The sequence below is a fragment of the Pempheris klunzingeri genome, chromosome 10, assembly GCF_042242105.1.
Source record: "Pempheris klunzingeri isolate RE-2024b chromosome 10, fPemKlu1.hap1, whole genome shotgun sequence".
NCBI classification, from domain to species: Eukaryota; Metazoa; Chordata; class Actinopteri; order Acropomatiformes; family Pempheridae; genus Pempheris; species Pempheris klunzingeri.
This window is the reverse complement of record NC_092021.1, coordinates 10,898,565-10,921,721: the sequence shown is the minus strand read 5'-3', so window position 1 is coordinate 10,921,721 and position 23,157 is coordinate 10,898,565. Positions and strand designations below refer to the sequence as shown.

Genomic DNA, 23,157 nt, shown 5'->3' with positions numbered 1-23,157 from the left:
TGGGTAGTTCAGCAGGTGTTGGTGTGTTTGTCTTTGAAGTGGGAGCAGTTTGTTTTCCCAGGCCTCTGTCTGTGTCTTATCAGTCCTGTATAAACCAGCAGGAAATCACCACGAGTTAAACTATGGCAGAGGCCTACATAGATGCACACTTTCAGGGAAACTGAGTAGGTGCAGAAGTATCTTTCCAGGACAGGTGTCTTCTGCAAATCTGGGTTTGGATTCATGCTTTGCTAACATTAATATATTAAATGTACTGTTGTAATGAGTATATGAGTTTCATCAGAATATGGGTGACTATCTGGCACATATGTGGCTACTTTTTGAACGACGTCTTGCATATTATAACATGTTTAATAAAGGAATAAATGCCAGATTTACAACTACAGGGTTCTGTTGTATTCTGTAAATACTTTGTCTGTGTGTGTCTCCGGTTTGCATGGAGAGAAAATGAGTTTGCTCTCCATGAGTTTACTGCCCTTTATCTGCCCCATGGTGTTGTGATGGCCACTAATCATAGCAGCAACCACTGATAAGCATGGTTGGGTTTCTGTCAGCCCTAGCAAACAATAAAAATTTAATGAAGAGTTAGTTGTAAAATGATGAATTTCGTCATCTTCCTAAAGTGAGATTACAGCAATTAACACAATATATTTTTCAAGTGTGTTTGTGTGTATGTCTGTGCATGTGTGTTTCACATGCTTGCATGTGTTATACAATGTGTGTGTGCAGTCCTGTCCTGCACACACACATTGTATAACACAGCAGTGTGTGAGAAAGCAACATCTCAAACGCACCTGAGACAGGGATGACATTTGAGGTCAAACTGCCAGAAAGAAAGAAAAAACACGTTTTTTAAAAAAAAAAATAAAATAAATAAGAAGAATAGGACTGTGGATTTTTACATTTTAGATAATGCCCACATATTGAACCTCTTGCTATATCACTGTGTTATTGCCACATTAATGTAACTTTGGAGGGCACTAATGCTTATAGGCTAATTAACCCTTTAGAATAAAGCGTGTACCCTGCCCCTGTGCCTCAGGACTCTGGCCAATCACAACGGAGCAAACTTTATAGCGCTACAGGGTACAGCCGTTTTTCAGCTCACTGCCTGATTGAGAGAAGTGGTTTTTACGCACAGGGTTTAAGTGGAGTAGGTCAGAGAGAAGACATTTCCTCAGGTAAGAGGAGTGACAACATAGCTGTTTGTGTCCACTCTGAGAGCTCACGTAGCGTGTGCGGAAATCTGAGGCCAATTTAAACTTTAGTTTAAGTTTTTTTTTTAATACAATTTGAATACAAGTTGTTAGCCAGAATAAGAGTTGCGCTTCAAGCGAGTTAACATCGGTTGTTTATTGGAAACGTCGTGAGACAGAATGACTACTACCATGGAGAAATCTAAAAACTTTCGCATTGATGCGCTGCTGGCGCACGACGCGGAGCAGAGGACGGACAGTGACGGCTCGTCCCCCAGGTTGTATTACAGCAGGAGCCCCGGCGGCAGTCCGGTGTCCAACCGCGGCTCAGAGACGCCCTCTCCTCATCCAAACCCAACAAATTCCTCTCCGGCCAAGCCAGGAGTCTTATCCAAGTCCCAGCTCTTTAACCTGTCCCAGTCAGGATTCACTGCCCTGCACCAAGGGGGTCTCCTCGGAACGCACCCGAGCTCCATGTATCATCTTGCGGCCTTCGGAGGCCAGCACCCCGCCTTCATGTATCCGGGATTTACGCAGCTGGTCCAACCGTACCCGGAGCATCTGAAGGGGGCCACCATGGCCGCGTCGCTCCCGCTGGAGCCCTGGGTCAGAGCCGGGCTGATGATACCCAGAACGGGAGAGTATGGAGGTGAGCGGATCTCCCTGCAGCTCTAAACTTTCTCTTTGTCACTACCTGTAACTTAAGATGGTGAAAGAGCCAAAGCACATGATGTTCCACTACTATGATGTTTGTTTAGCTCCAAAATGGTAACAATAAACTAATAATAGCCAACATATGAACTGAGTTATGACTGTGTAATTTTATTTAAAATCAATAACTTCTTCATATACTAATGGGAATTATAATATTTCCCTTTACAAAATACATCTATTTTCTATTTTTGTCACGCCATTGTTCGTTTATCATTTCAGCTAATTTATAAAGAAATAAATGAAATAACATTTGAGGGAAATTTACGCACAAACATGTTTCCCATTAAAGTATTTTTTTAAACTATACTAAGGCTGTATATTTTTTGTAACGGGTAGGCTACAACCAATGAATGTTTTTAGAGCTGCCTAGCACCCATGTGTGGGTGTAGCTTTCGAAATGACCGTGACATTGAAATGTCATCTCATAAAAATAACGCGCAACATTTACGGTAAAAGTAACACCTGAAGTAGACCTAGGCTACTGCTTAATAAACTGATGACATTTACAATGTTTTCATTAAGCTAATGGTCCCCTGTGGTGCTTTATTACACCTCCAAAGCAATATCCTCTCACCACGACCTCACATCACAGCAATAAATGTTAAAGGAGGGTAAGATATACAGACAGACAGATAGACAGACAGACAGGCAGACAGGCAGGCTCGTGGAAACCTCCAAGATGTTGTGATGACTGCTTTTATTCTCATATTCTTTCTTTCTTTCATGTGTAGGCCCATTATTCATAATGGCAGTAACAGGGGTGTTGTTCTCTGGTAATAATAGAAATGTTAATGCACATGAGAATAACCACTCTCTCTGTTACCGTTTGTCTCTGCCTCCCTGTGCTTTCCCCCTCTCAGCCCCGGTTCAGGCAGGTTTGTTGGGGAAGTGTCGGAGGCCCAGGACGGCTTTCACCAGCCAGCAGCTGCTGGAATTAGAAAACCAATTCAAGCTCAACAAGTACCTGTCCAGGCCGAAGCGCTTTGAGGTGGCCACGTCGCTCATGCTGACTGAGACTCAGGTGAGAGAGGCAGAGGCTGCAGGATGTAATGTATTGAATTATTACACTCATGTTTATCCCCATCCTTTCTAGTCCTCCTAGCTTCTTTGGAAAAGGTCACTACTTGCTAAAAAGCACCACCAATTCCAGAAATCAGTTTAACGAATGGTATTTCAGTGTTACAAACAGTATATTAGTATGCTAATTGTTGATTGAGCATCATTGTAATCTTGACTGAACTGAAATGACAACAGTGGCGTCGCTTCTCACAGCCAATATTGGCACATCTCTAATGCTGCATCACACGCTCTATGGTCTGTGAAAAGCAGGCTATGGATAATAGATAAATATGCTCAGTTCTACCTGCCAATATTTGGAAAAATAATTTTCCAAACACCATCTGGGTTTTCTTTTCTAGCTAAGGCTTAATCTGTTGGAACTTATATTGGGGCTTATTGTGTACAAAATGAGCAGTCAACAGCATGGGTGGGAAACAAGTGGAAGGAAAGGTGGTAACGTTACATTGTTCAGCAGCTCACAGTCTGCGTGGCTGCAAATGTAAAGTACATGTTTTATGACTTCAGTGAAACATCTGTTTAATGGTCCTAGAGTAGTTACAAACCCAGTGAGATCCCTGCTTATGTCATTCATTCAAAATGTGCTTACCAGCATTCATAGTAAAGTGCGGCATTATGGCATCCTGCTTCTTTAACATTCTTCTCCACTCTCTTCTCCACATTTTTACTTTACATCTCTAAACATGATTACTCTGTTGAACTGTTGTGATCCCCGTTGTTTTTCCACCAGGTTAAGATTTGGTTCCAGAATAGACGTATGAAGTGGAAGAGAAGTCGCAAAGCCAAGGAACAAGCAACCCCGACCTCCCCACTGACTGACACAGAGAGAACTGGGGTGGATATGCACAATGCCAAGCCTCAGAGTGATTCACACAGCTCGAGCCTGGAGGATGAAGAGGAGATAGAAGGGGAGGATGAGGATGAGAAAGAGGAGCTAGAGGTGCTGAGGGCAGGTTCTTCAGGGTCTGCAGGCTTCATGAGGCATGTGGGAGGAGGAGCAGGAAACTACAGCTCTTATTCAGAGGAGGAGTTGGAGGAGGGAGGCCCAAGAACAAGAAGTGGTGTTTTCCCATAGTTATAAAGTTCAGCATGCTTTTATTGTGCGTCTGTTTATGTTTATTACTCTCAAGAAGATGATACACAATGCAATCGGGTGCACAAACACAATGGCATGAAGAGGATTATTCATTTTCCACAGCCCATCCTCTCAGTGCCATAACTGTATCTGGAGCTCCTAAATTAGCAAAACAGCATATCGACATCTGTGCATTAGACTGGATATGAAAACTAATTACTTCAAACCAGAGCAATGTCACCTTTATCTACCGGAGATTTAATGGTTTGATGGTCAGTAATCCATCTGAGTTATGACTTCAGAAACAACAAATAATTCTGACTTATAATGGGCAATTTTGTGCATGATTTATTTGTGATTTAAACAGTACAAACAAATGGAACCTATGTCTTGTCATCTGCAATAAACTAATTTATTTATGAATATACATGTACGTAGACTGTATGAATGGGGGGGTAATAGCACTTTCATGGAGGGTCGTGGACAAGGAGACTATGTCATAAAGAGTGACAGTGTTACATGGTAGTCAGAGCGTCCTGGTCTGTTACAAATACTAGACAGATATTCCACTAATATTCACAACTTTTCATAATTCAAAAAAGCAAATGATGGCTTCATATTCATCAAGTTAAAGTTTTAGGGAATTAAAACGTGGAGAAAAAAAAATGCTACAATGGCTCTTGTGGTAGACTAATTCATTAAGTATATGTTATTATGTTTTGTTTGTTGTACAATATTCATCCCTGTTTTGTATTACATTCCTGAAAACTGCATGTTATTTTTAGTTAAAACCACACCTATACAAAAAGAAATTGCTGCACGTAATGTATGGTATTTGAAATTTACTGTTAATATGGCATTTTCCTGTATTTTGTAAACTGCTCTCACAATAAGTGTGTTACAGTATGTTGTCAATATAATTTAACATTTCAGAATCTAATATATTTCACTTTAAAGGCTACATCAATGTTTTTTGTGGAGAGAAATAGTTTGAAAAATAAAGCTGAATTCATAATGTGTGTATAGTCCAGTAAATTCAGACTGTGAATGACAATGAATGAAATTAATGCACATTTAAAGAGTTAAATTAGATGTTTTAACATGAAGTGGCAGGAATTACTTCCTTTTTTTTTTTATTGCATGAAGAGTACACGAAAGGATGTCAGATAAATACAATCGCGAAATATAACTGTCCCTCCCCGGCTGCCTTAATTACCATGGTGATACAAACAGTTGTTTGTTGTCACGGTAACGCTGTGGCCTACAAACCCTTTTGACTGTTGTCGGCGGTGTTTTCACAACTCAAACGGAATAAATGGACGTGCATTAGTTTGCAATTTTTATTGTTTGACCTTTAGGAGAAGGTAAGAACGCTTGAGTCCGTTAGTTAGGCCGTGTTTAGGTGAGCAGTAACTTCCGGCTGTTTAGCTGTCAGCTTTTTACGCCCTCTGAGAAGCTAGCCAGGAGCTATCATGTTACTTTACGTTAACTCTAAAACACACCACATGCCTTCTCTCTTCCCCCCAGTCATGTTAGCTGAGGCTCGGGGTCCTGACCGCTTGGCTTCAGGGGCACCATGGAAGCCCTTCACCTCTGGGAAGGACATCAAAGTAACTACAGTTAATTACTATAATAATGCGTTTGAATAGAGACAGGATGTGGCCCTTTTTATTTTGGCATTTTCTTACTCAACCGTTACATTTAATCACTCAATAGTTAATCACTTATTATAAAGCTGTCCTTGTCTTCTATTGTGTGTGTCCTAAAACACTTGCTGTAGTTACTCACTAGCTGATATCTGGTGGTGGACACTGAAATAAAATTGACCTACTTTGTGTATTAATTATTGGTTGATAATGTCACATGTGCAAAAAAAACATGTTGCTTTATGACTGATCCATCCTTTCCATCCCACAATACAATATTAGCACAAAACATTTGAGCGTGAAGTACACAACTCAGTTCGAGGCTTTTCCGATATGGTTATCAAGATGGCTGTTAAAGCTCTGTTGTAAACATGAAATACTCCTGATGTCTTTTTTTCCTAAACTCACGTCTTTTGCAATATGACACCTAGCAGGATCCAGGGATTCAGCAGAGGCAACGGGTTGGAAAGCACCAGCGACAAGCATCCAACCAGACAAGCTCTGTCTTAGGGTTGGAAACGAAGCCAGAGCTGGTGTGGGAGGACTGGGACCTGGATAGAGAGTTCACCAAGACATTAGTCTTAAAGAATATTCATAGCAAACTGCAGAAGCTACATGTCAGGTCTGACAAACACACGTGTCATTGTTTACTTCCAAATCATGCAATGTACATTTGACAAGTATTCACAGGCTATTATATCCTATTTTTGCCCCCTTATAGGCCTCCAGTATCCAAGTTTTTCACCACCTTGATTCCCCAGCTAATTGTTCTCAGCCCAGGGACTACTTTCTCTATGCCAGTCACCTTTAGACCACACCAGAGGGTAACACATCACAAACTTCACAGAACTGCTTTTAATAGGTGCTCTAAGTATTTTGAAAGTATTGTGCTCCAGGGCATTCAAATGTTGGCTGAATTTACTTTTATAGACGAATAAGGTTGTGGCCTCTCACTGTTAGGTACTGTATGTCTATCTAAAGAGATGTAAAATTGTCTACTTCTCCTGTTTGATTCCTCTGTCTGGTTTTGTGTGTCTGCCTGACTGCTTGGGACAGTGTGAGTATGAGGACAGTATTGAGTTTCAAGGTAAAGATGACAGCATTCAAGTATGCCTTCGTGCCATCATACCCTGCCATGCCCTGGAGGTGCCTGACTCTGTGCTGCTGCCACTCTGTGCTGTTCAGCACTCCTCGCATACTTCTTTCCTGCTCAGAAATGTCAGGTACACATGAGCGTGTTTTAGACCAACGCAGAAAACCAGGAGGGGTGAATAACCTGGGAATGAATGAGGACTGAAGCAGTATTCCTTGTTTGAATGTATTTTAGCTATTTGTGTGTTCATGCTCTTACATGTGTGTTTGTGTATGCGTACTCTTCTTCTCATAGTAAACTCCAGACATGCTTCCAGTGGGAGTGTGATGCTCCTTTTCAGCTAAGCCCTGGTCGAGGCCTGTTGAAGCCTGGCCAGGAGAGTCACATCACAGTGGTCTTCCAACCACAAGAGGCGCTGGTGTATCAGCAACGGGCATTCTGCAGTTTTGGAGAAGAAGAGGACAAAACCAAGAGCTGCTGCACTGTGGTGCTGCAGGGAGTAGGTACTTTAACTAGAAGCTGAGACTCTCACAAGATGAGATTAATAGATCCAACATATATATGTACACATGTATGTAAATATGCAAATTCGAACAAAGATGCATGTTCAATATTTGTTTTATTACAACTTCATTTTGATATGCTGCTAATATGTCTGTATTATGGACTCAACCCTACTCTGATGGAGTACATCATTATTTTTAAAATACTGTGTGAAAGGAGGTGAGGGGCTAAAAGGAACCAATATCCCTTCACTTGCCTTCTTTCCTTTTCAGCCAAGTACCCATGTCTTCAGCTCTGCAGTCCAGACACCAAAGTTGAAAAAGAACAGTGTGGCCCAGTGCTTCACTTTGGCTCTGTGGCAGTCGGACAGAGTTTGCAGAAACACTTTAACATCTTCAACCCCTCCCACGTGAGTAGCACACAAAGATAGATAAATGTGAATCTGTCTCAGTCGCCTCTCTCACCTCTCTTTTCTCCCCTCTCCTCCAGGTAACTGCGTCTTTCTCTCTTACACAACTGTCCAATGGGGTGCCTCTTTCGGGGTCAGAATTCAGTTGTGATGTGACCAGGGGTAAGGTGGTGCCTGGTGGATCACTACAGGCCACAGTCACCTATACTCCTGCTATGGTGGACACTGTCTCTATTGAGTACTTATCTCTCAAATGTAGAGGGGCACTCAACGAAACTCTGCTCAAACTCACCGGAGAATGTGTAGGTAGGGGGCACACGGACACCCACTGATATTTGCATACATTGTTTTGCAAACTTGAAATGCTCCACGAGTGAATTCTTTTTAACATGGAATCTAGAGTTAGATAGATCTGTATGAAAAGATATTTCTTTTTGTAGGTCCCAAAGTTTCCTTGTCCTCCTCTGTGGTTGACTTTGGCTGTGTTGGGGAAGGAGGAACAGTCGTACAGACAGTGGAGCTGGTTAATTCTTCACAGGTTGAGGCTATCTACCAATGGGACCTGGACTGTAGTGGCCACAGTGTGTTCAGCATCCAACCAGCAAGTGGCACTATACACCCACATAGCCATACCACTCTGAAGGCAGTCTACAGGCCCACACAGCCCATTGTACATTACAGAAGAGTGGCGTGTCTCATACTGCACAGGGTAGGAGCCAATGTGCAGATGCATACACATTCACAGCACTCACACACAACATGAGCATGAACATAATCAAGTCTATTTATACTATCTACTTACCTAATCTCCTCTATAGGACCCTATGTTCCTCGACCTGATTGGTACCTGTCACTCAGAGCTGGAGCGACCAGCCATATTGAAACCTGAACACTTGATTCTTTACAAGCCCAACTGGTACCGCGAACAGGATCTGCCAGACTCTCTCAGCGCCATGCAGCAGGATCATGATGTAAACATGGACCAGCAGGGAGCGCTGTGCCCCCCGGAGGAGGTAAAGTGCCAAAGAGACATGAAAGATGTGCAAATTTGTCTTTTTAAATATGTGATTAGAGACCATTAAATTGCTTATGAAGATGTTACTAGTAAAGGGCACAGTATAGGTGTAGTATTGTCTGTCTGACTCTTCCTCTGTGTCATTTTCTAGCAGCCACATCAGAGACCAGACTCTGTTGGCGTTGTGTGGAAAACTCCCATGGAGGAATATTGCCAATCGTGCTTGGGGAGCAGTTCTTTATGCTCTCCACATGTATCTGTGGTGCCAAATGAGCTACTGTTTAATTACACATTGTCTTCCTCTTTGACTACTTCATACATTTCCCCTCAATCTGTGTCCATCACCAACCACACCAAGGGGAAAGTAAGGTACCCTCATGGATTGTGTCCTCTCACTACCACACCAAATACACACATTGTTACATACAGAAATGAAACGTGACTAGAATATCTGTTTTGTTATTTTCTCAATCATTCTGGTTTCTGTTGCATGCGACTCTGCTCCAGACTGGTGTGGACTGCTGCCCAAGATTCTCCGTTCTCTGTCTCTCCCTCATCATGTGACCTGGCTCCACTGAATACCACCTCATTCACCGTGACCTATGACCCTAAGCAGCTCAATACTATGCACGGAGCGCAACTTGAGGGCTTTGCATACTATGAGGTAATGTTACACAATAATACTTTCACAACATTAGAGATGATGCCTTTCTTTTTAAAATAAATGTCTTAAAATTCTCATTTGTCTTCTGTCTTCGTGGAGAAGCAAAACAATTTCATTCTTCAAATTTTTGCTGCCACTCTACATCCTCTTCCTTCTCTGGATGCTGCAGGATGATCGTCATATACAGGAGCGACTGCTGTGTCCACCTTGGTGTGTGACTGTCAGAGTCATGGGCCACTCCTTCAACCCAGGCAAAGAGCATTTCATCCCATGCTGCTCCCTGAAGCCCCCGCGAGTGGTGAGATACAAGCACGAGAGAGTGTTACATTATAACTTTCTCTCTATTTCTGTGTGTTTATCTGTCTCCTCTGGTGTGTCCTTTCTGTAGCTTTTTTTCCATTTTCTAAATATACATCAAAAAATTAGGATGGTATTAAAGGTCAAACTAAAACTTTCCTTTGAAACCAGTATAAAAGTCACTGTTACACAGCTATACAGTACAGTGCAGAACAGTACAGTACTGGTGAGTATACAATAGGAGAGGATACTCTGGTAACAATAATATTTGTTCTTTCTAGGTATTTCCAGCCCTAAGTGTTCTTTCCTATCAGACAGTGCTTCTCCAGAATTGTGGAGACCTGCCCCTCACTTTCTGTCTGGATCACAACTCAAACCCTGCCTCAGCAAAGTCTGTATCTGTAGTGCCGAGCTGTGGTTTGATCCAGCCTGAGAATCACCAAATCCTCACCCTCAGAACAACTCCCACGGAAGACGGTCCTAAGCAGGGGTTCAGTTTACACCTTCTGCTCAATGCAGCTAATCACACAAAGGTAGTATACACACTACACAGGAACACAGAGGACAAAAGCAGCACCGTCCTTGGAGATTTTTCTGTTGGTGCATTTTTCTATGTGTCTTTCAGGAACTGACAGTCGTCAGTGTTGTGGAAAAAGTGTGTGTGTCTCTCGAAGGAGACGGCAGTTTATATTTCCAGCCAACAGCAGTGGGCTCACAGACCCAGCGCTCCCACCACATCAGGAATCTCAGCCGTCTACCTCTACAGTAGGTTGGCAGAGTGGTTGCTATTCTGCTGCTGTATTTTTCACTGTATTGTTAGTAATCCTGTCTTATCCCAGAATCATTAGCCTTGTCTACAGCTGGCTTTTTGTGATTGTGTCTTCTGATAGGTTCCAATGGAGCATTCCCGAGCCAGACCAGGAGCTTATCTCTGTTGAACCAGATGCTGGTGAACTGCATCCCAATGAGAGCTCAGTGAGAGAATGATACATGCATTTATGCAAACAGAAATTCATAGAAACGGACTGTATTTGGCCTTTTTACCATTACTATTGTCTGTGATTGGTTGACTTTTCAGGTCCAGACATGGTCCTTCAGCCCTCAGGAAGAAAAAACGTACAAACTCAAACCTATTCTCACCTTCTGGCCGATCCAGACACCTGGTTGTAACGAGTCACAACTTACCCTTACTGTGGTGGGAATGGGCTCTAAAGGCTTCATAGAGGTTGGACCAATAACATGTTTATGTGATGTTATCTCTGTCTGTGCATGGGAGTATGCATGTGAACATGTACTGGAGCTGCATGTCAACTCTCAAAAAAGACTGAATGAAAAAGTTTGCACTAATTACTCTTGAAGTGAACCAAACCAAACTGTGTGTGCATGTTTGTTTCCTCCACAGGCAGAGAAAACAGTTCTGGATGTTGGGGAAACTCTGGTTGGAAGCTATCATTCAATTGAGATTCCTCTTGTGAACAACAGCCCCTGTTCCGTCTCCTTTTGCCTCTCTGTACGGCAGATACTTCCGGACGAAGAGCCCATCTGCAACCCCGAGACTGTACCAAGTGGTATTCTCTTTTGTGGCCTTCTTTTATTTTATCTATGTGCATGACATTCAGTATTAGATTTTAGCATGCATATTTGCTAGTAATATAAATGAAGAATCCTCACCGTAGAGCCTATCTGGTCTGTAGGTGGTGACTAGAATACTGCTGACTATTACTGAGACAGAGATACAGTAATTGAACCAGTGTTGTTCACTTAACATGTCCGGTTTGGCCCTTTTAGTCCTACAACTGGACTGTGAGAGGGGCACCATCGCCTCACACTCCACAATGCTGCTTCGATCTACTGTCAGACCACACAGACGCGCCCAGTACCAGTGGACCATCAGCTATCAGACACTGAATGCCAGTGGTAGATAAACCACACACACAGACTACAAACCTGAATAAATCCTGATGTTCTCAGTTCCATGATAGTAACTGCGCTCTTCCTGTCTGTCTCTCTCTCTACCCAGGCTTTGTGTCATCCCCTTCCCAACCAGTGTGTGAAGTGCGAGTTAAGGGTGTGTTTCCCACCCTGAAGGTGACTGATATATGCAGTGGTGGCAGTGTGGGCAGGCTCAGCAAGGTGCAACTGTGGAAACTCTTCTCATTGGACAGCCTCAACGAGTATCTGCTCTTGAATCCCTCCTCTGCAGAACTCACTTATAGAACTCCCACCAGGCACAGGTTGGGGGCAGAACTATACTCAATTATTTATGACAAAGAGAACTGAGTAATACTTACATAATGCAGATCTTTGGAATAGATGTCTTGCATTTACATTACAAAGGTCTGGTGTATGTGCATGACCTTGTTGTTTCTTTCTGTCCCTAGTCTGCGCTCTTCTCTTTCCGTCTTCACTAAAACCATGTTAGATTTCAACTTCAGTGCCGCTCCACTGAATTCAGACCCATCAACTTTTGTGTTGATGTTTCACAATCCTGGCTCCATCCCTGTAGACTGGTGAGTAAAAAGCAAACTGTAGAGAAGTCATTCCAAGTCATAGATTAAAAAAAGTCCAATTTACCTATAGGGTTCATTATAACAGACCAGTTGTACATAACTTGTATATATCTATTCTACCATTTTTACCATTCATTGATAATGAAAATACTGGTTAGAGTCATATGCACGTCTCTATAAAGTAGAGCTTGATAGAGACGATTTGAGTAAACTTTTAAATCTTTGATCTACTGATTTTTGGCCTTCTTTTCATTATTAGGACATTCTTGTTTCCAGAGGACCAACAGATAGAGTTGGAGTACTGGGCGGAGACAGGAGAGTTTAGCAGCACAGAGCTGTACCAGATGAAGGTCAGGAACATCTTCTGTCTTTATCTAAAAGCATGAAGGAATTTTAAATATAATGACTGAGATTCAGATATGTCAAAATATGAACTTTCGATCCTTTAAAAAAGAAAGATATCTTCATCCCACTGGCAGGTTCAGGACAATCATCTGTTCAGCGTCTCTCCCCGCTCTGGAACTTTACTCCCTGGCCAGCAGAGGGCAGTACACTTCAGCTACAGGTCAGAGATTATTGAAAAGGGTGCAACACAAAATGATTACTCCGAGAATGTGATAATATTCGCAAGGACAAGAGCTTCCATTAAATGTGATCCCAAAATAATCTAAACTTTGTCCTTCACAGCCATCACTTTGCTGGTACAGATCGGTTTCCTGTCGTCTTCAAACTGTCTTATGGCAGAGAGATCTTGGTGAGGCAGAACTCCATATAAATCTACACGAGGCTTATATTTATTCGAGTCAAAAATAAGATTTGCTTGACTATACTGGCAGAAACAAAAGTATAATTATGATACATTCTTTGCTATAATTCACAGTTCTTTCACTTCAGCAGTGATATTCCAGTATTGTCTCCTTTATTTGCTGTAGGGCTTGAGAAATGCACTATCCTACAGTTATGTATCAAAAATATGGTGAACTCTTTATATCTTCAGACATTTTACAACTTTACAACTGTTATCTGTGTGCAGCTGAACTTTCGGGGAGTGACGGTGCAGAAAGACAGACCATATCTTCACTTTTCCTCCAAGCACCATGTCTTCACTTCTGTGACTATTGGCGACTGTACTCCCCCGAGGCAGGTGTGTGTGTGGCCTTTTCACAGTTAGCTAAAATATCTTGCACTCTTAATCGATGATATGATATTTCATATAACTATAACAGCTTCCACAGATTTCTTGGTTATCTAATTTGACTTCAACATAGATGTGACCCACCAAGCAGTAAGTGAACAGTAAAAAATGAAATTAAAAATCTTTTTGTTGTTCTATACAAAGATAAAGTAATAAATATGATATCAGGGCTAACTACTGGAGATTTCTTTTTCCATAGACATTCTGTAAGTTTGTTTGGAAATCCGTTGTTTGTTGGACTGGAATGTGTTGTCTGTCTGTCAACATACAATCTAAGCTTCTCTAGAAGTCCAGACAAAACCTGAGTGACTTGGCATTTGTATATCTTTATTTATCCTGCAGATGTATGAACTACACAATGGCGGTGCAGTGCCTGTCCATTATGAGGTGGACACAGCTGTGTTGTCACAGCTACAGGTGGACAACTTTAACCACCCAGTGCTGTGCTGCCTCAATCCAGAGGGAGAGGTCCTACCTGGGAAGACGGCCATGCTGGAATGGATCTTCTCCCCACTGGAGGCTAAGATGTACCATGTGAGGATGGAGCCACACTCTGCCTCTCTTCTGTCGTTCTCTTACCACTGTCCCCTCAAAACCTTTAAGCAACTGGTCTGACCAGCTTTACTGTAGGCATCATATCTCTCTCCATTGCACATGCTATCTCTGTAGCATTATTATTAGGTCACAGCAAGTTAGGAATCAAGATGGAACAGAAACTCATTTTACTAAACAACAACAGAAGTTGTTATACTTATATACACAGATTTTCTTTCATACATTTTTTCGGAATAATTAGACATACCGTAGCATTTATATCATTCTGTCCCATCTCTGTGAGTCTGGTCTGTGTTTCTGCAACACCAGATGGATATTCCTATCCACGTCCAAAATGGGGACTCCATGCTGGTGAGATTTGAGGGATGTGGTTCTAGTTCTCCTACACTGGACTCCACAAACCTGTTTAACTGCAGCGACACTAAGGCATCTGAACCCAGTGTGCAGAGGAAGCCCTTCCCAGGTCAGGTGAGTGTCTTTTCAAATCATATTTCAGTTGGAATTTATTCTGCTGAATAGCAGCAGTCTGCTCCTTATGAATCTTCCTGTCATTATGTCTGTGACAATTTGAGGCTGTATGCATTCATCTCCAATGTGTGTATGCGTGTGTGTGTGTGCAGGTGGTATTCCTGTCTGAGGACAGTGTCTCACTGGGCGATATCCTGGTGTGCTCAAGATCTTCAAGAATCCTCTTCCTGACCAATGTGTCCCAGACAGACACTGTCCAGTATACATGGGAGCTGCTCCAGCAGAACAGTCAGCAGGTACAGGAAGATGTACATGTAGCCTGACAATAACATTTTGTTAATGTCAATCCAGAATGTTGAGGTGAAAATACTAGATATCACTGCTGACCAGGTTTGTTTGTGTGTGTGTCTGTGTTTTGTGTTGTGTCAGGTGCACCTTCATCCAGACCGAGGCAGTCTGTGTCCAGGGGAGAGTGCGCTTTGTGTCCTGACGTTTACCTCTTCTGACTATCCCACTATTTGTCAGCTAGATGTCATCTGCCAGGTACCACAGAAGTACTAATCTAGATTTTTTGTTTGGTTAAGTTTTAGTTTTCTGCAAATTATGCACAATTGCACGATCTTCACTCCTCTCTTTTGCAGGTTATTCAGGAAGCCGCTCTGACTCGGTATCATGATGCTTTGCAGCGTTTGGCAGAGGAGAAAGAGAGACAGCAAGATGAATTCACCATCACGGACAAAAATCATACTGAATGCCATAGAGTTCTGATAGATAAGGTCCTTCCTCAAATTCAAAGTCATGTTTTTGACACTGATGTAACAGTCTTCATGACCGTATTCACATCCTGTCTTATAACAGGAACCTGTAGCAGCTCCAGTAAGAAAAGGGCCTCCGCTCAGGAAATACAAGGTTATTTGTTGTAAATATACTGCCTGTTTTGTGTTGTCAAATCCAGTCATTCAGTTTATAAAGAATGGTGTCATTCTGACTGCACCTTTATGTCCCACTCTCCCATCCAGACTCTCCCTCCCATCTGTGCCAGTAGTAGTTGTGAAACAGTGGGCACTATATGTACCAAGATATCAAGAGCTGAGCGGCGGGCGCTGCGAGAAAGAGAAAAAATATGGACCCGCCCTGAACCCCCCCAGCCTACTCTGCTGCATCTGCGGGTTACAGCACACTCCCATGGGCTTCAGGAGTACCTCACACACTTCCCTGACCACTTCAATGTGCATTATAGGTAGAGCATTGTTTTACAGTGCAGACCTAGAATCACAGACACACAGACAGACTGAACTTTGATGCATACCTTTTGTTTAAGAATGTCCTTTATACATATGTGTCTACAAACACTTTCAGGAAATACATTTTGACTCCTGTAAAGCAACCAGATGAGCCTGATCTGTCATTCTGTATGACACAGCAGAGATATGTTTCATCTGTGCTCTCTTCCTAAGATGCCTCCAGTCTGTCAAGCCCTATGAAACCACTTCTTCAAGTGCGTCCCTCCCTGCTGGGGATCCTTCACCAACACATTGCCCTGAAAGAGACATCACCACGCATGTACTCACCTCCCTGCTCAGGTAACACTTGCATAGAGACCCAGATACATACAGTGAAGACTCTATTTCAGACATCCATCCCTCCCTCCCTACCCTGGGGTGAACTTGCTTGTTTGATATTAGTTAGTTTGCTTTATCTTGATGGTTGGATTTACTGTTTTGATTTGGAGCATTGTATCAACAAATTGCATGGGTGTATGTGTGTCTGTGTGTCTCCCTCTCCAGGGACATACTTGATGATTCAGCCTTCACCCAGTCTCTGTTTGCTCTGGCATCCAAGCCCATCTCCTACCAGCTTCAAGAGACCAATCCCTCTCACTGCTCCTCACTTCCATCATCCGTCCCGTCCCCTCCCTGTCCCACATCTTCTCACCCTACATCCCAGGTTGGGGTTCTGTTTACTGGGCCGACAGCAGAGCACAACCTAGTGGACAAAGAGGGGACTGCAGGATGTTTGGGGAGCAGGCCACAGAGCTCACAGGTGCCTGCTGAGATGAGCGAAGATGTTTTGCTAAACACCCTCCAGAACCTTATGATGGAAGCTGTCAGAGGGGAACTTATCCTTACAACGCATACCCGCACGGTTATCCTGCCACCTGTTTCTGCCAGGTGAAGACAGACACATATTGTAAACACACACACACACACACCTTCCTCTATTTGTTGCTGCAGTCAGAAATCAAATATTACACCAAATGGTTAACATATTGTGTGTTTCATTAGAACCAGGACGATATGCAAAGCCTTGGCTGATGAGGAGAGAATTTGAAAAATGGAAAGGAATCAGCAGGGACTTGAGTCACACCATCGACCCAACATCCCAGAGGTCCGTCTCTCCCCTTTTATCATGAAAATCCAACTAATTGTCAATCAGCTTTCCTCTTTTCTTTGTTCACTTCCCACCCAGCGCCACCCATTGTTTTCCTTCCTCCATCCAAACTACTTTATTCTTCTAATGAGAAACATGGAAACTCCACACTGTGGCAATGATTTAAAATGTACCCACTGGTGACTTGACCATGATGTACTGCAGACTGGTTTCATTTAGTTTCATATTGCATTTGTGTGACATTTCGCAAGACTTGTGATTGCATCTGAGGCAGTATTACACGGCATGTCAAACTGACAAGATGAGGCATTTTGTATGCTTGGCTTCATTCACCAATTGTTTTATGAGCAAACACAACTTACAAAGTAATTTGATTAGAACGTATCTTGCATATGAAGTTTAGTTCCGTCTCCATTTTTTCTTGTTGGATCAAATCAATAACACTAGCAGTCAATCACCATGTGGGTAATGGTACAGTGGGAGACCATCTTCATAGCTGTTATTCAGTGGCTGTTACATGTCATGGTTGTTTCACATTAAATCTTTGTAAAATTAATTAGATCTTGTAAATGCTCCATAAATTGTTCTCAGTGTTTCCTGTTTTGAGAAATCAACCACCAGTCCAGAGAATAATATGAGGCAATTTATGGTTCATCTTTTAACATCAAATAAAAGCATATTCTCACACATTTGCACATCTCATGTTCATTTCATTTTGAATTAGAACATGTTGTCCAGTAAATGAGGTCATACTTTTCCCTACCTCAGGGAAAATTAGGTATAAATAACACAACAAGGCAAAGAACAAAAGCTGTGGCTACAACACAGTGCAACTCAATTTTTACACATTACATTTTGTATTCAGATACATCATGTAAATAGTTACTATTCTGTTCATTTAACAACATAATAAATTAACAACGTAATTACAAAAATATTGTGATATTTTTCTAAAAGTTTGCTCCCTGAAATCACTGAAGTCAGTACAGGCATAGCCATTAAAATACATCTAAATTCAGGTCATATGTTGCAAATATAAGGTATATTGTCACAGTTGGCCAGGCAAGTAGTATTTCAACCACAAAGGCTACCCTTCTTTAGCAGGTGCATTTTCAAACAAATTAGATTTTATTCATCTTCACTTTGCTATGTCATAAAATGATGAACAACTAAAGCAGGGGTGTCCAAACTACCAATTTTCATTGGCCCGCAGGAAATTCTTAAAATGTATTGTACTACGTCCCACACATGGAACTTGTGCTGGACTGTATTGTACTTCTTAGTCTCACCACTAGGTGGAGTAACTGTCTTGAACGAGGCAGCTTCTCTATAAAATGAGTAACCGAAGAAGAAATGTGCTACAGGTGACCCAAAATGGCCGAATTAAGGAAACGTAAGAGAGAAAGTGAGTGTAGAAAGTTTCAGACGTGGTGTGCGATGAGAGCACAGCTAATAACTAATGAAGATCACTTCTGCATTACGGAGGAGCTGCTTGATGTTAGCAGGCTAAAGAGCACCACGACGGGTGAGGGTGTTTTTGAAGCTGTGCCAGATGCAGTTGGCATGATCGGAGTTAAATGGGACGAGCTGTGTGGAGGTACGACGGATGGAGCTCCAGCTGGGACAGGCGAGCGCAAAGGAATCTACGGTGTTCGCCGAGGGGCAAGAAAGTGGAGGTAAGGCTGTTGATTCGAGCACCAGGGCTCTAGCACAGACTATTTCAAGCTTCTGAAGCTGATGCTGGTGCTGGTGTTGGGGGGGGGCTGCTCTACCATTCTCATGTGCGCTGGCTAAGTCGTGGCTCTGTGCTGCAGCGGTTTTATTCCCAGTGAAAAAAGTTTGAACACCCCTGAACTAAAGGAAGGTCAATCATACATTTATTTAACAGTAACTTCGGTTGAATTATGCATAATTTATTGGGCACTTAAATGCCTTTGACATTATTTATTCTGCTTTAATTCTGGACAGAGAGATTAGTGTCCTCCTATCACGATATGCATGTGCTGCAGCTGTGTATCACATAACAAACTGTCTGTGTCCATTTCTGCCATGTCTTTCTTCATATCATAATATTTCGCTAAATGTCCACACAGTTCATACGAGGGTTGGTTGATCTGTACAGCAACACGAGCCTCAACCAGTAAAACTCACTGAGGAATCATTGGTTGAATGTGTACTCAACCTGTTGGACAACTAAGACGAGTGACTGGTCCTGCAGATGGAGGGAAAGATCTTGTTGTAAAGATACTGGACCTGTTCCTCCTCTGTTGTCAGCTTCTCAAATTCAAAGTAAGGAATCTGAAAGAGAAAAAGGACCACATATGTTATTGGACTATTTTATTATATTTCATACGATCTTTTATTTACATTATATCCTTTACTTCTTATATCTATTATCCATCAAGATGAAGCTGGAAAGCTCTGGTGCCTGAATGCAGTTATCTAGTTTTACAATGAAACAGTTCACAAGCTTTTGTCTTTGTGGAGAGGATTTAGTCCGTCAAATGTTCGTAAGCATACCTCCACCAACTCATAGCCCATCTTGCGGAGGTGTCTCCTTTTAGTGGCTTCCTTCCCCAGCAGGTGATGTGTGCTGCTGTTGCTGAAACGGTTTTGCCCATCCACACACAGCGCCACTCTACACATGGACAAGACGTGAAGAAAGATAATGTCATGCAGCTCACTTGCAGCTCTTTGACAGGCCAAGGTCACTTTTTACATGTTGAAGAAAGTCTGACAGCACTGCCTTACCTTTTGTGCGTGTGATCCCACTGAGACAGAGGCAGAACATATCCCCTCTCATCCAGGCATATTTCCACATCTGGATGGAAAAGTGAAACAAAATAACATTATTCGTTATTCACAAGTACGAAGTGGGGGTTGTATGAGGTCATTGAGGTCATTTGACCTTGCATAACACACGAGTTTGCTGTGCTGCCACAATCAGTGCCTCGACTGCTGCCTCCATCAATGAACGAGCATATTAGTTACTTTGAATCCAAACTAACCATTTAAAACACCAAAGTCACACAATAACATCAGTAAAGTAAAGTAACCGACTGAGGCACAGACCAAGATCGACTTCAGTTCTCTGTCCATAAGAGCTGTCTGATGGCAATATGGAGTGAACATGCATAAACAAAAATGATCTAAATATATAGTGTACACTTAAGCTTATGTTGATTTTTTTTTTTTTTGGTAGCTAAAATACGTTTTTCTGCTGACCCCATCCACAGCTGATTGCTTAGCATCTATGCTGGACCTTCTGCCTGTTCCTCCAAGCTGGGGGCTTGCTGACCGCAATACAAGGTAAGTAATAGTAACACACTAACTGTGGCGAAGTACCTCATACAACACCACTTCAAATGATTTGAACTGTCCCTTTAAATTAGCCACTGACTAAAGCACTAAATATTCAAATATTCTGGCAAATAAAGGTGACACTGATGTTGTACCCTAATCTTTGAGTTCAGTGGTAGCATTAAATTGTTTTTTTTCATCACATAGTTGTGTATATTAATATGATTATTGCGTACCTATAGTGTATCCTTTGTGAGTAGAAATTCTGGTGGAGTAAAACTTTCCCCCCAGCAGCTGTGTAAGCGGCCCTTTGACCTGTTTGTACAAGAAACTCTCCATAGGTGTTTCAAAGGCATGGTCCAGTGTGGAAAACTTCCTCACATGGAGGAAGTAGGGCAGTCTGGGACCCTGATGAGGAAGACATTACGAATTATAAGTCATCAACCATCTGACCCAATCATTTTTCTTTAAGAAGTTAAAAAGGCATTTCTTATGCTTGATTTACTTGGATACCTACTGTAAGTACTGTAAGATAAGAGTCCCATAAACTTCAAACACTCCTAAACTTATGATGTTGAACACTCACCCAGTAGTAAGTGCACTCTAATGCGGTGGAGAGGTGGAGCTGAGTCAGTTGTCTAAGTATATTCTTGTCCAACGGCTCCCCCTGTGCTGTAGGACAGACAAGGACAGCTTACATCACATACATTACATAGCCATACATACAAGCATGTTACATACACTGACGTGTTGTACACGTGCGTGAGTGTGCACACTTTGTTGGGTTCACCTGTACAAATGAATGCAACCCAATACAACTGTAATGTCATTGAGCTTACTTTATGATACCTATTATGTTTACATTTGTGACACATACGAATTTGAGCATTGAGGTCATGTTTCAGATAATGTAAAAAAAATGTTTTAATGTTGTAAAAATAGAATTTATGGTGTGTCTCTTTTTGTTAAGCAACAAGGACACTTTAGATCCTGACACTGTTCAACAGATCTCTACTTGTATCCCTTCTGAATCCTCCTCAGACATTAGATAACGGAGCACCTGATGAATGCACAGAATGACAAATGTTCTCTCTCTCGCTCTCCTCTGCCCTGGTAAGCCGCCATATACATACCATGCAGCCTCTGTAGGAAGTACGTGCTGAAGACTTTGGACATGTAGTTGAGTGGGAAGCGTTCCAGGTGGATGCAGGCGTGCAGCAACTCTATCAGGGAGTGAGGCTCAAACTGGGAAAACCTTGAGGACAAAATGCTCTCCAGCTTCTTAAACATCTGACTGGAACACTGAGGATTCAAGGAGAGATTCATTAGAAGAGATTATTCATCATTTTATTAGTTGCCGACGCCTGTTTTCCAATGATCAAATGCTGTTTTACACACTAGATTCTGGATTATATACCGGATTGCGACATTAAACGCAGCCCTCACCTGTGGCAGGTAGTTGAGTCTCCCCATGGTGACAATCTGCTTGGCTATCTGGAGGGTAGTGTGGTCCTCAGCGTGGCATACAAAGTTCTCAGCCACAGCCTCAAAGATGACCTCAGAACGGCACCTCATTTGCAGACAGTACTCCATGACGGTGCTGATCAGCTCCGGATCGCACTTTCCTAGCCTCTCTGACACACACACACACACACACACACACACACACACACACACACACACACACACACACACACAGAGTACAGAACTTCAGGATTAACTCACATTTCACATTTTTGCCAACAAGCAGCACAAACGTCCTTGTGACTAAAATGAAGAATGCAATCTAGTTAGACAAACAGATGAGTTTTCGCAGAGCCCTGTTGAGGAAAATGAAGCATACCTGGTAGGTGTTTCTCCATAGCTGCCACAAGCTTTTCATCATGCTGTCTCAGCACCATCAGCGCCGACAGCACCTTTATAACTTCATCGTCACTAAAAACTTTAAAGACCTGCGATGCTCTGCGACTCAGCCTCAGCAACAGTGAAATAGCCTGTGAAATAAACGTCAAAATGAACAGACATTTAGGTACGACTGTGCAAAAACGTGTAAGTGAGGTCTGAGAGGTGGCTGTTCTACCTACTTGACTCTGCTGTAACTTCATGAGGGACTGAAGAAGGGCGCTGACATGACCAGGTTTCAGCCGGCGCACCATCCTCTGTGTGTGTTTGTGCAAAGCGGACAGCATGAGGGTCTGCTGTTGGCTGGCAGGGTCGTGACACAGAGCCAGGAGGGAGTAGACTTTGACGGCCTCGAGGGGTGACAGGGCATCCTCCTCCACGGCAGCTCTTATACAGTCCAGGACCTTTGTCACCGTGGCTGACTGGCGGCCTTCCAGGCTGTATGCCACCTCGCCCAGGTGGCAGAGCTGTGCCACCCCGATGTCCCCGTTGGATAAGAGCTCCAGGCTCTCATTTATCAGTCTGAGGGCTAAAGTGCTGTCTGCCTCCAAGCCAAATTCGACACACGCTCCGAGTAAAGTGGTCAGTCCCTCTGCCCTGTCGTTGCCGGGGAGGTCAGCCAACCTGGAGCACAGCTCGGGGATCACCTCCCCTTCAAACAGAGACTGGATAACGACTGGTGCATCTGCATTGCTCTGTGGTTTGGTGTATGGGCTGTATGGAGACAGCTGCGGGACTGGTCTTGCGGCTGTTTTGGGTCTGCCAAACTGATAGAAGGTCACTTCATCCGCTGTTTTCCCTGCTGGGGGCACCGGGGCTGCGCTCACCTGCTGAACCACTGCTGTGTTGGCGTGCGTGCCACTAAATGAACGCGCAACAGTTACGCGCGGTTGCTGCTCAACTACAGTTTTGCTGGCAAAATCCACATTGGAGCATCTCCCCAGCGGACTGCACAGGACCAGAGCCCGATTTAGAGGGAAACAAGCCGAGGTGTGCTGACAGGCTGCTCGCACAGAGGAGGAAATAGAGGCGATGGACTTCATTGTTGTCTCAGAACACCTTTAAGAGAAGAGAAGTCACCGTCTGTACGTTCCCGTGCGTTTACGCAGCGTGCTTCACTTTGAGTTAACAGAAAGGTTAAAGGCA

The 23,157-nt window shown here is 42.9% G+C and overlaps 3 protein-coding genes across 3 annotated transcripts; 2 read left to right on the top strand and 1 right to left on the bottom strand.

Moving 5' to 3' along the window:
* The first annotated feature begins 1,320 nt into the window (after positions 1 to 1,320).
* LOC139208792 (motor neuron and pancreas homeobox protein 1-like) lies at positions 1,321 to 4,658 on the top strand. The gene is made up of 3 exons (XM_070838531.1): positions 1,321 to 1,845; positions 2,771 to 2,931; positions 3,718 to 4,658. The coding sequence occupies exons 1-3, from the start codon at positions 1,377 to 1,379 to the stop codon at positions 4,060 to 4,062; spliced, it is 975 nt and encodes a 324-aa protein (XP_070694632.1). The 5' UTR covers positions 1,321 to 1,376; the 3' UTR covers positions 4,063 to 4,658.
* Positions 4,659 to 5,591: 933 nt separating this feature from the next.
* Positions 5,592 to 16,593, top strand: cfap65 (cilia and flagella associated protein 65). Its single transcript, XM_070838349.1, has 33 exons — positions 5,592 to 5,672; positions 6,140 to 6,330; positions 6,430 to 6,532; positions 6,765 to 6,931; positions 7,096 to 7,304; positions 7,578 to 7,714; positions 7,795 to 8,020; positions 8,155 to 8,423; positions 8,533 to 8,727; positions 8,884 to 9,098; positions 9,237 to 9,393; positions 9,563 to 9,691; positions 9,972 to 10,223; positions 10,316 to 10,455; positions 10,581 to 10,665; positions 10,769 to 10,915; positions 11,093 to 11,258; positions 11,479 to 11,607; positions 11,711 to 11,924; positions 12,072 to 12,200; positions 12,460 to 12,550; positions 12,680 to 12,765; positions 12,888 to 12,954; positions 13,234 to 13,344; positions 13,738 to 13,929; positions 14,260 to 14,418; positions 14,571 to 14,714; positions 14,848 to 14,961; positions 15,060 to 15,194; positions 15,277 to 15,327; positions 15,438 to 15,658; positions 15,876 to 16,001; positions 16,206 to 16,593. The coding sequence occupies exons 1-33, from the start codon at positions 5,592 to 5,594 to the stop codon at positions 16,591 to 16,593; spliced, it is 5,226 nt and encodes a 1,741-aa protein (XP_070694450.1).
* Positions 16,594 to 19,000: 2,407 nt separating this feature from the next.
* LOC139208928 (FAST kinase domain-containing protein 3, mitochondrial-like) lies at positions 19,001 to 23,054 on the bottom strand. Its single transcript, XM_070838712.1, has 9 exons — positions 22,194 to 23,054; positions 21,953 to 22,103; positions 21,556 to 21,743; positions 21,243 to 21,411; positions 20,696 to 20,781; positions 20,346 to 20,517; positions 19,561 to 19,630; positions 19,330 to 19,447; positions 19,001 to 19,107 (listed from the first exon to the last, which is right to left on the bottom strand). The coding sequence occupies exons 1-9, from the start codon at positions 23,052 to 23,054 to the stop codon at positions 19,003 to 19,005; spliced, it is 1,920 nt and encodes a 639-aa protein (XP_070694813.1). The 3' UTR covers positions 19,001 to 19,002.
* Between the last annotated feature and the right edge of the window lie 103 nt (positions 23,055 to 23,157).

Bases quoted from the DNA above. Each gene is read 5' to 3' on its own strand.
- LOC139208792 (XM_070838531.1), top strand. From the start codon at position 1,377: ATGACTACTACCATGGAGAAATCTAAAAACTTTCGCATTGATGCGCTG. The intron at 1,846-2,770 runs GTGAGCGGATCT...TCCCCCTCTCAG, and splicing joins CAGAACGGGAGAGTATGGAG to CCCCGGTTCAGGCAGGTTTG. The intron at 2,932-3,717 runs GTGAGAGAGGCA...TTTTTCCACCAG, and splicing joins TCATGCTGACTGAGACTCAG to GTTAAGATTTGGTTCCAGAA.
- cfap65 (XM_070838349.1), top strand. From the start codon at position 5,592: ATGTTAGCTGAGGCTCGGGGTCCTGACCGCTTGGCTTCAGGGGCACCA. The intron at 5,673-6,139 runs GTAACTACAGTT...TATGACACCTAG, and splicing joins CCTCTGGGAAGGACATCAAA to CAGGATCCAGGGATTCAGCA. The intron at 14,419-14,570 runs GTGAGTGTCTTT...GTGTGTGTGCAG, and splicing joins GGAAGCCCTTCCCAGGTCAG to GTGGTATTCCTGTCTGAGGA.
- LOC139208928 (XM_070838712.1), bottom strand. From the start codon at position 23,054: ATGAAGTCCATCGCCTCTATTTCCTCCTCTGTGCGAGCAGCCTGTCAG. The intron at 21,744-21,952 runs GTATGCTTCATT...TGTGTGTGTCAG, and splicing joins TATGGAGAAACACCTACCAG to AGAGGCTAGGAAAGTGCGAT. The intron at 21,412-21,555 runs GTGAGGGCTGCG...TTGAATCCTCAG, and splicing joins GACTCAACTACCTGCCACAG to TGTTCCAGTCAGATGTTTAA.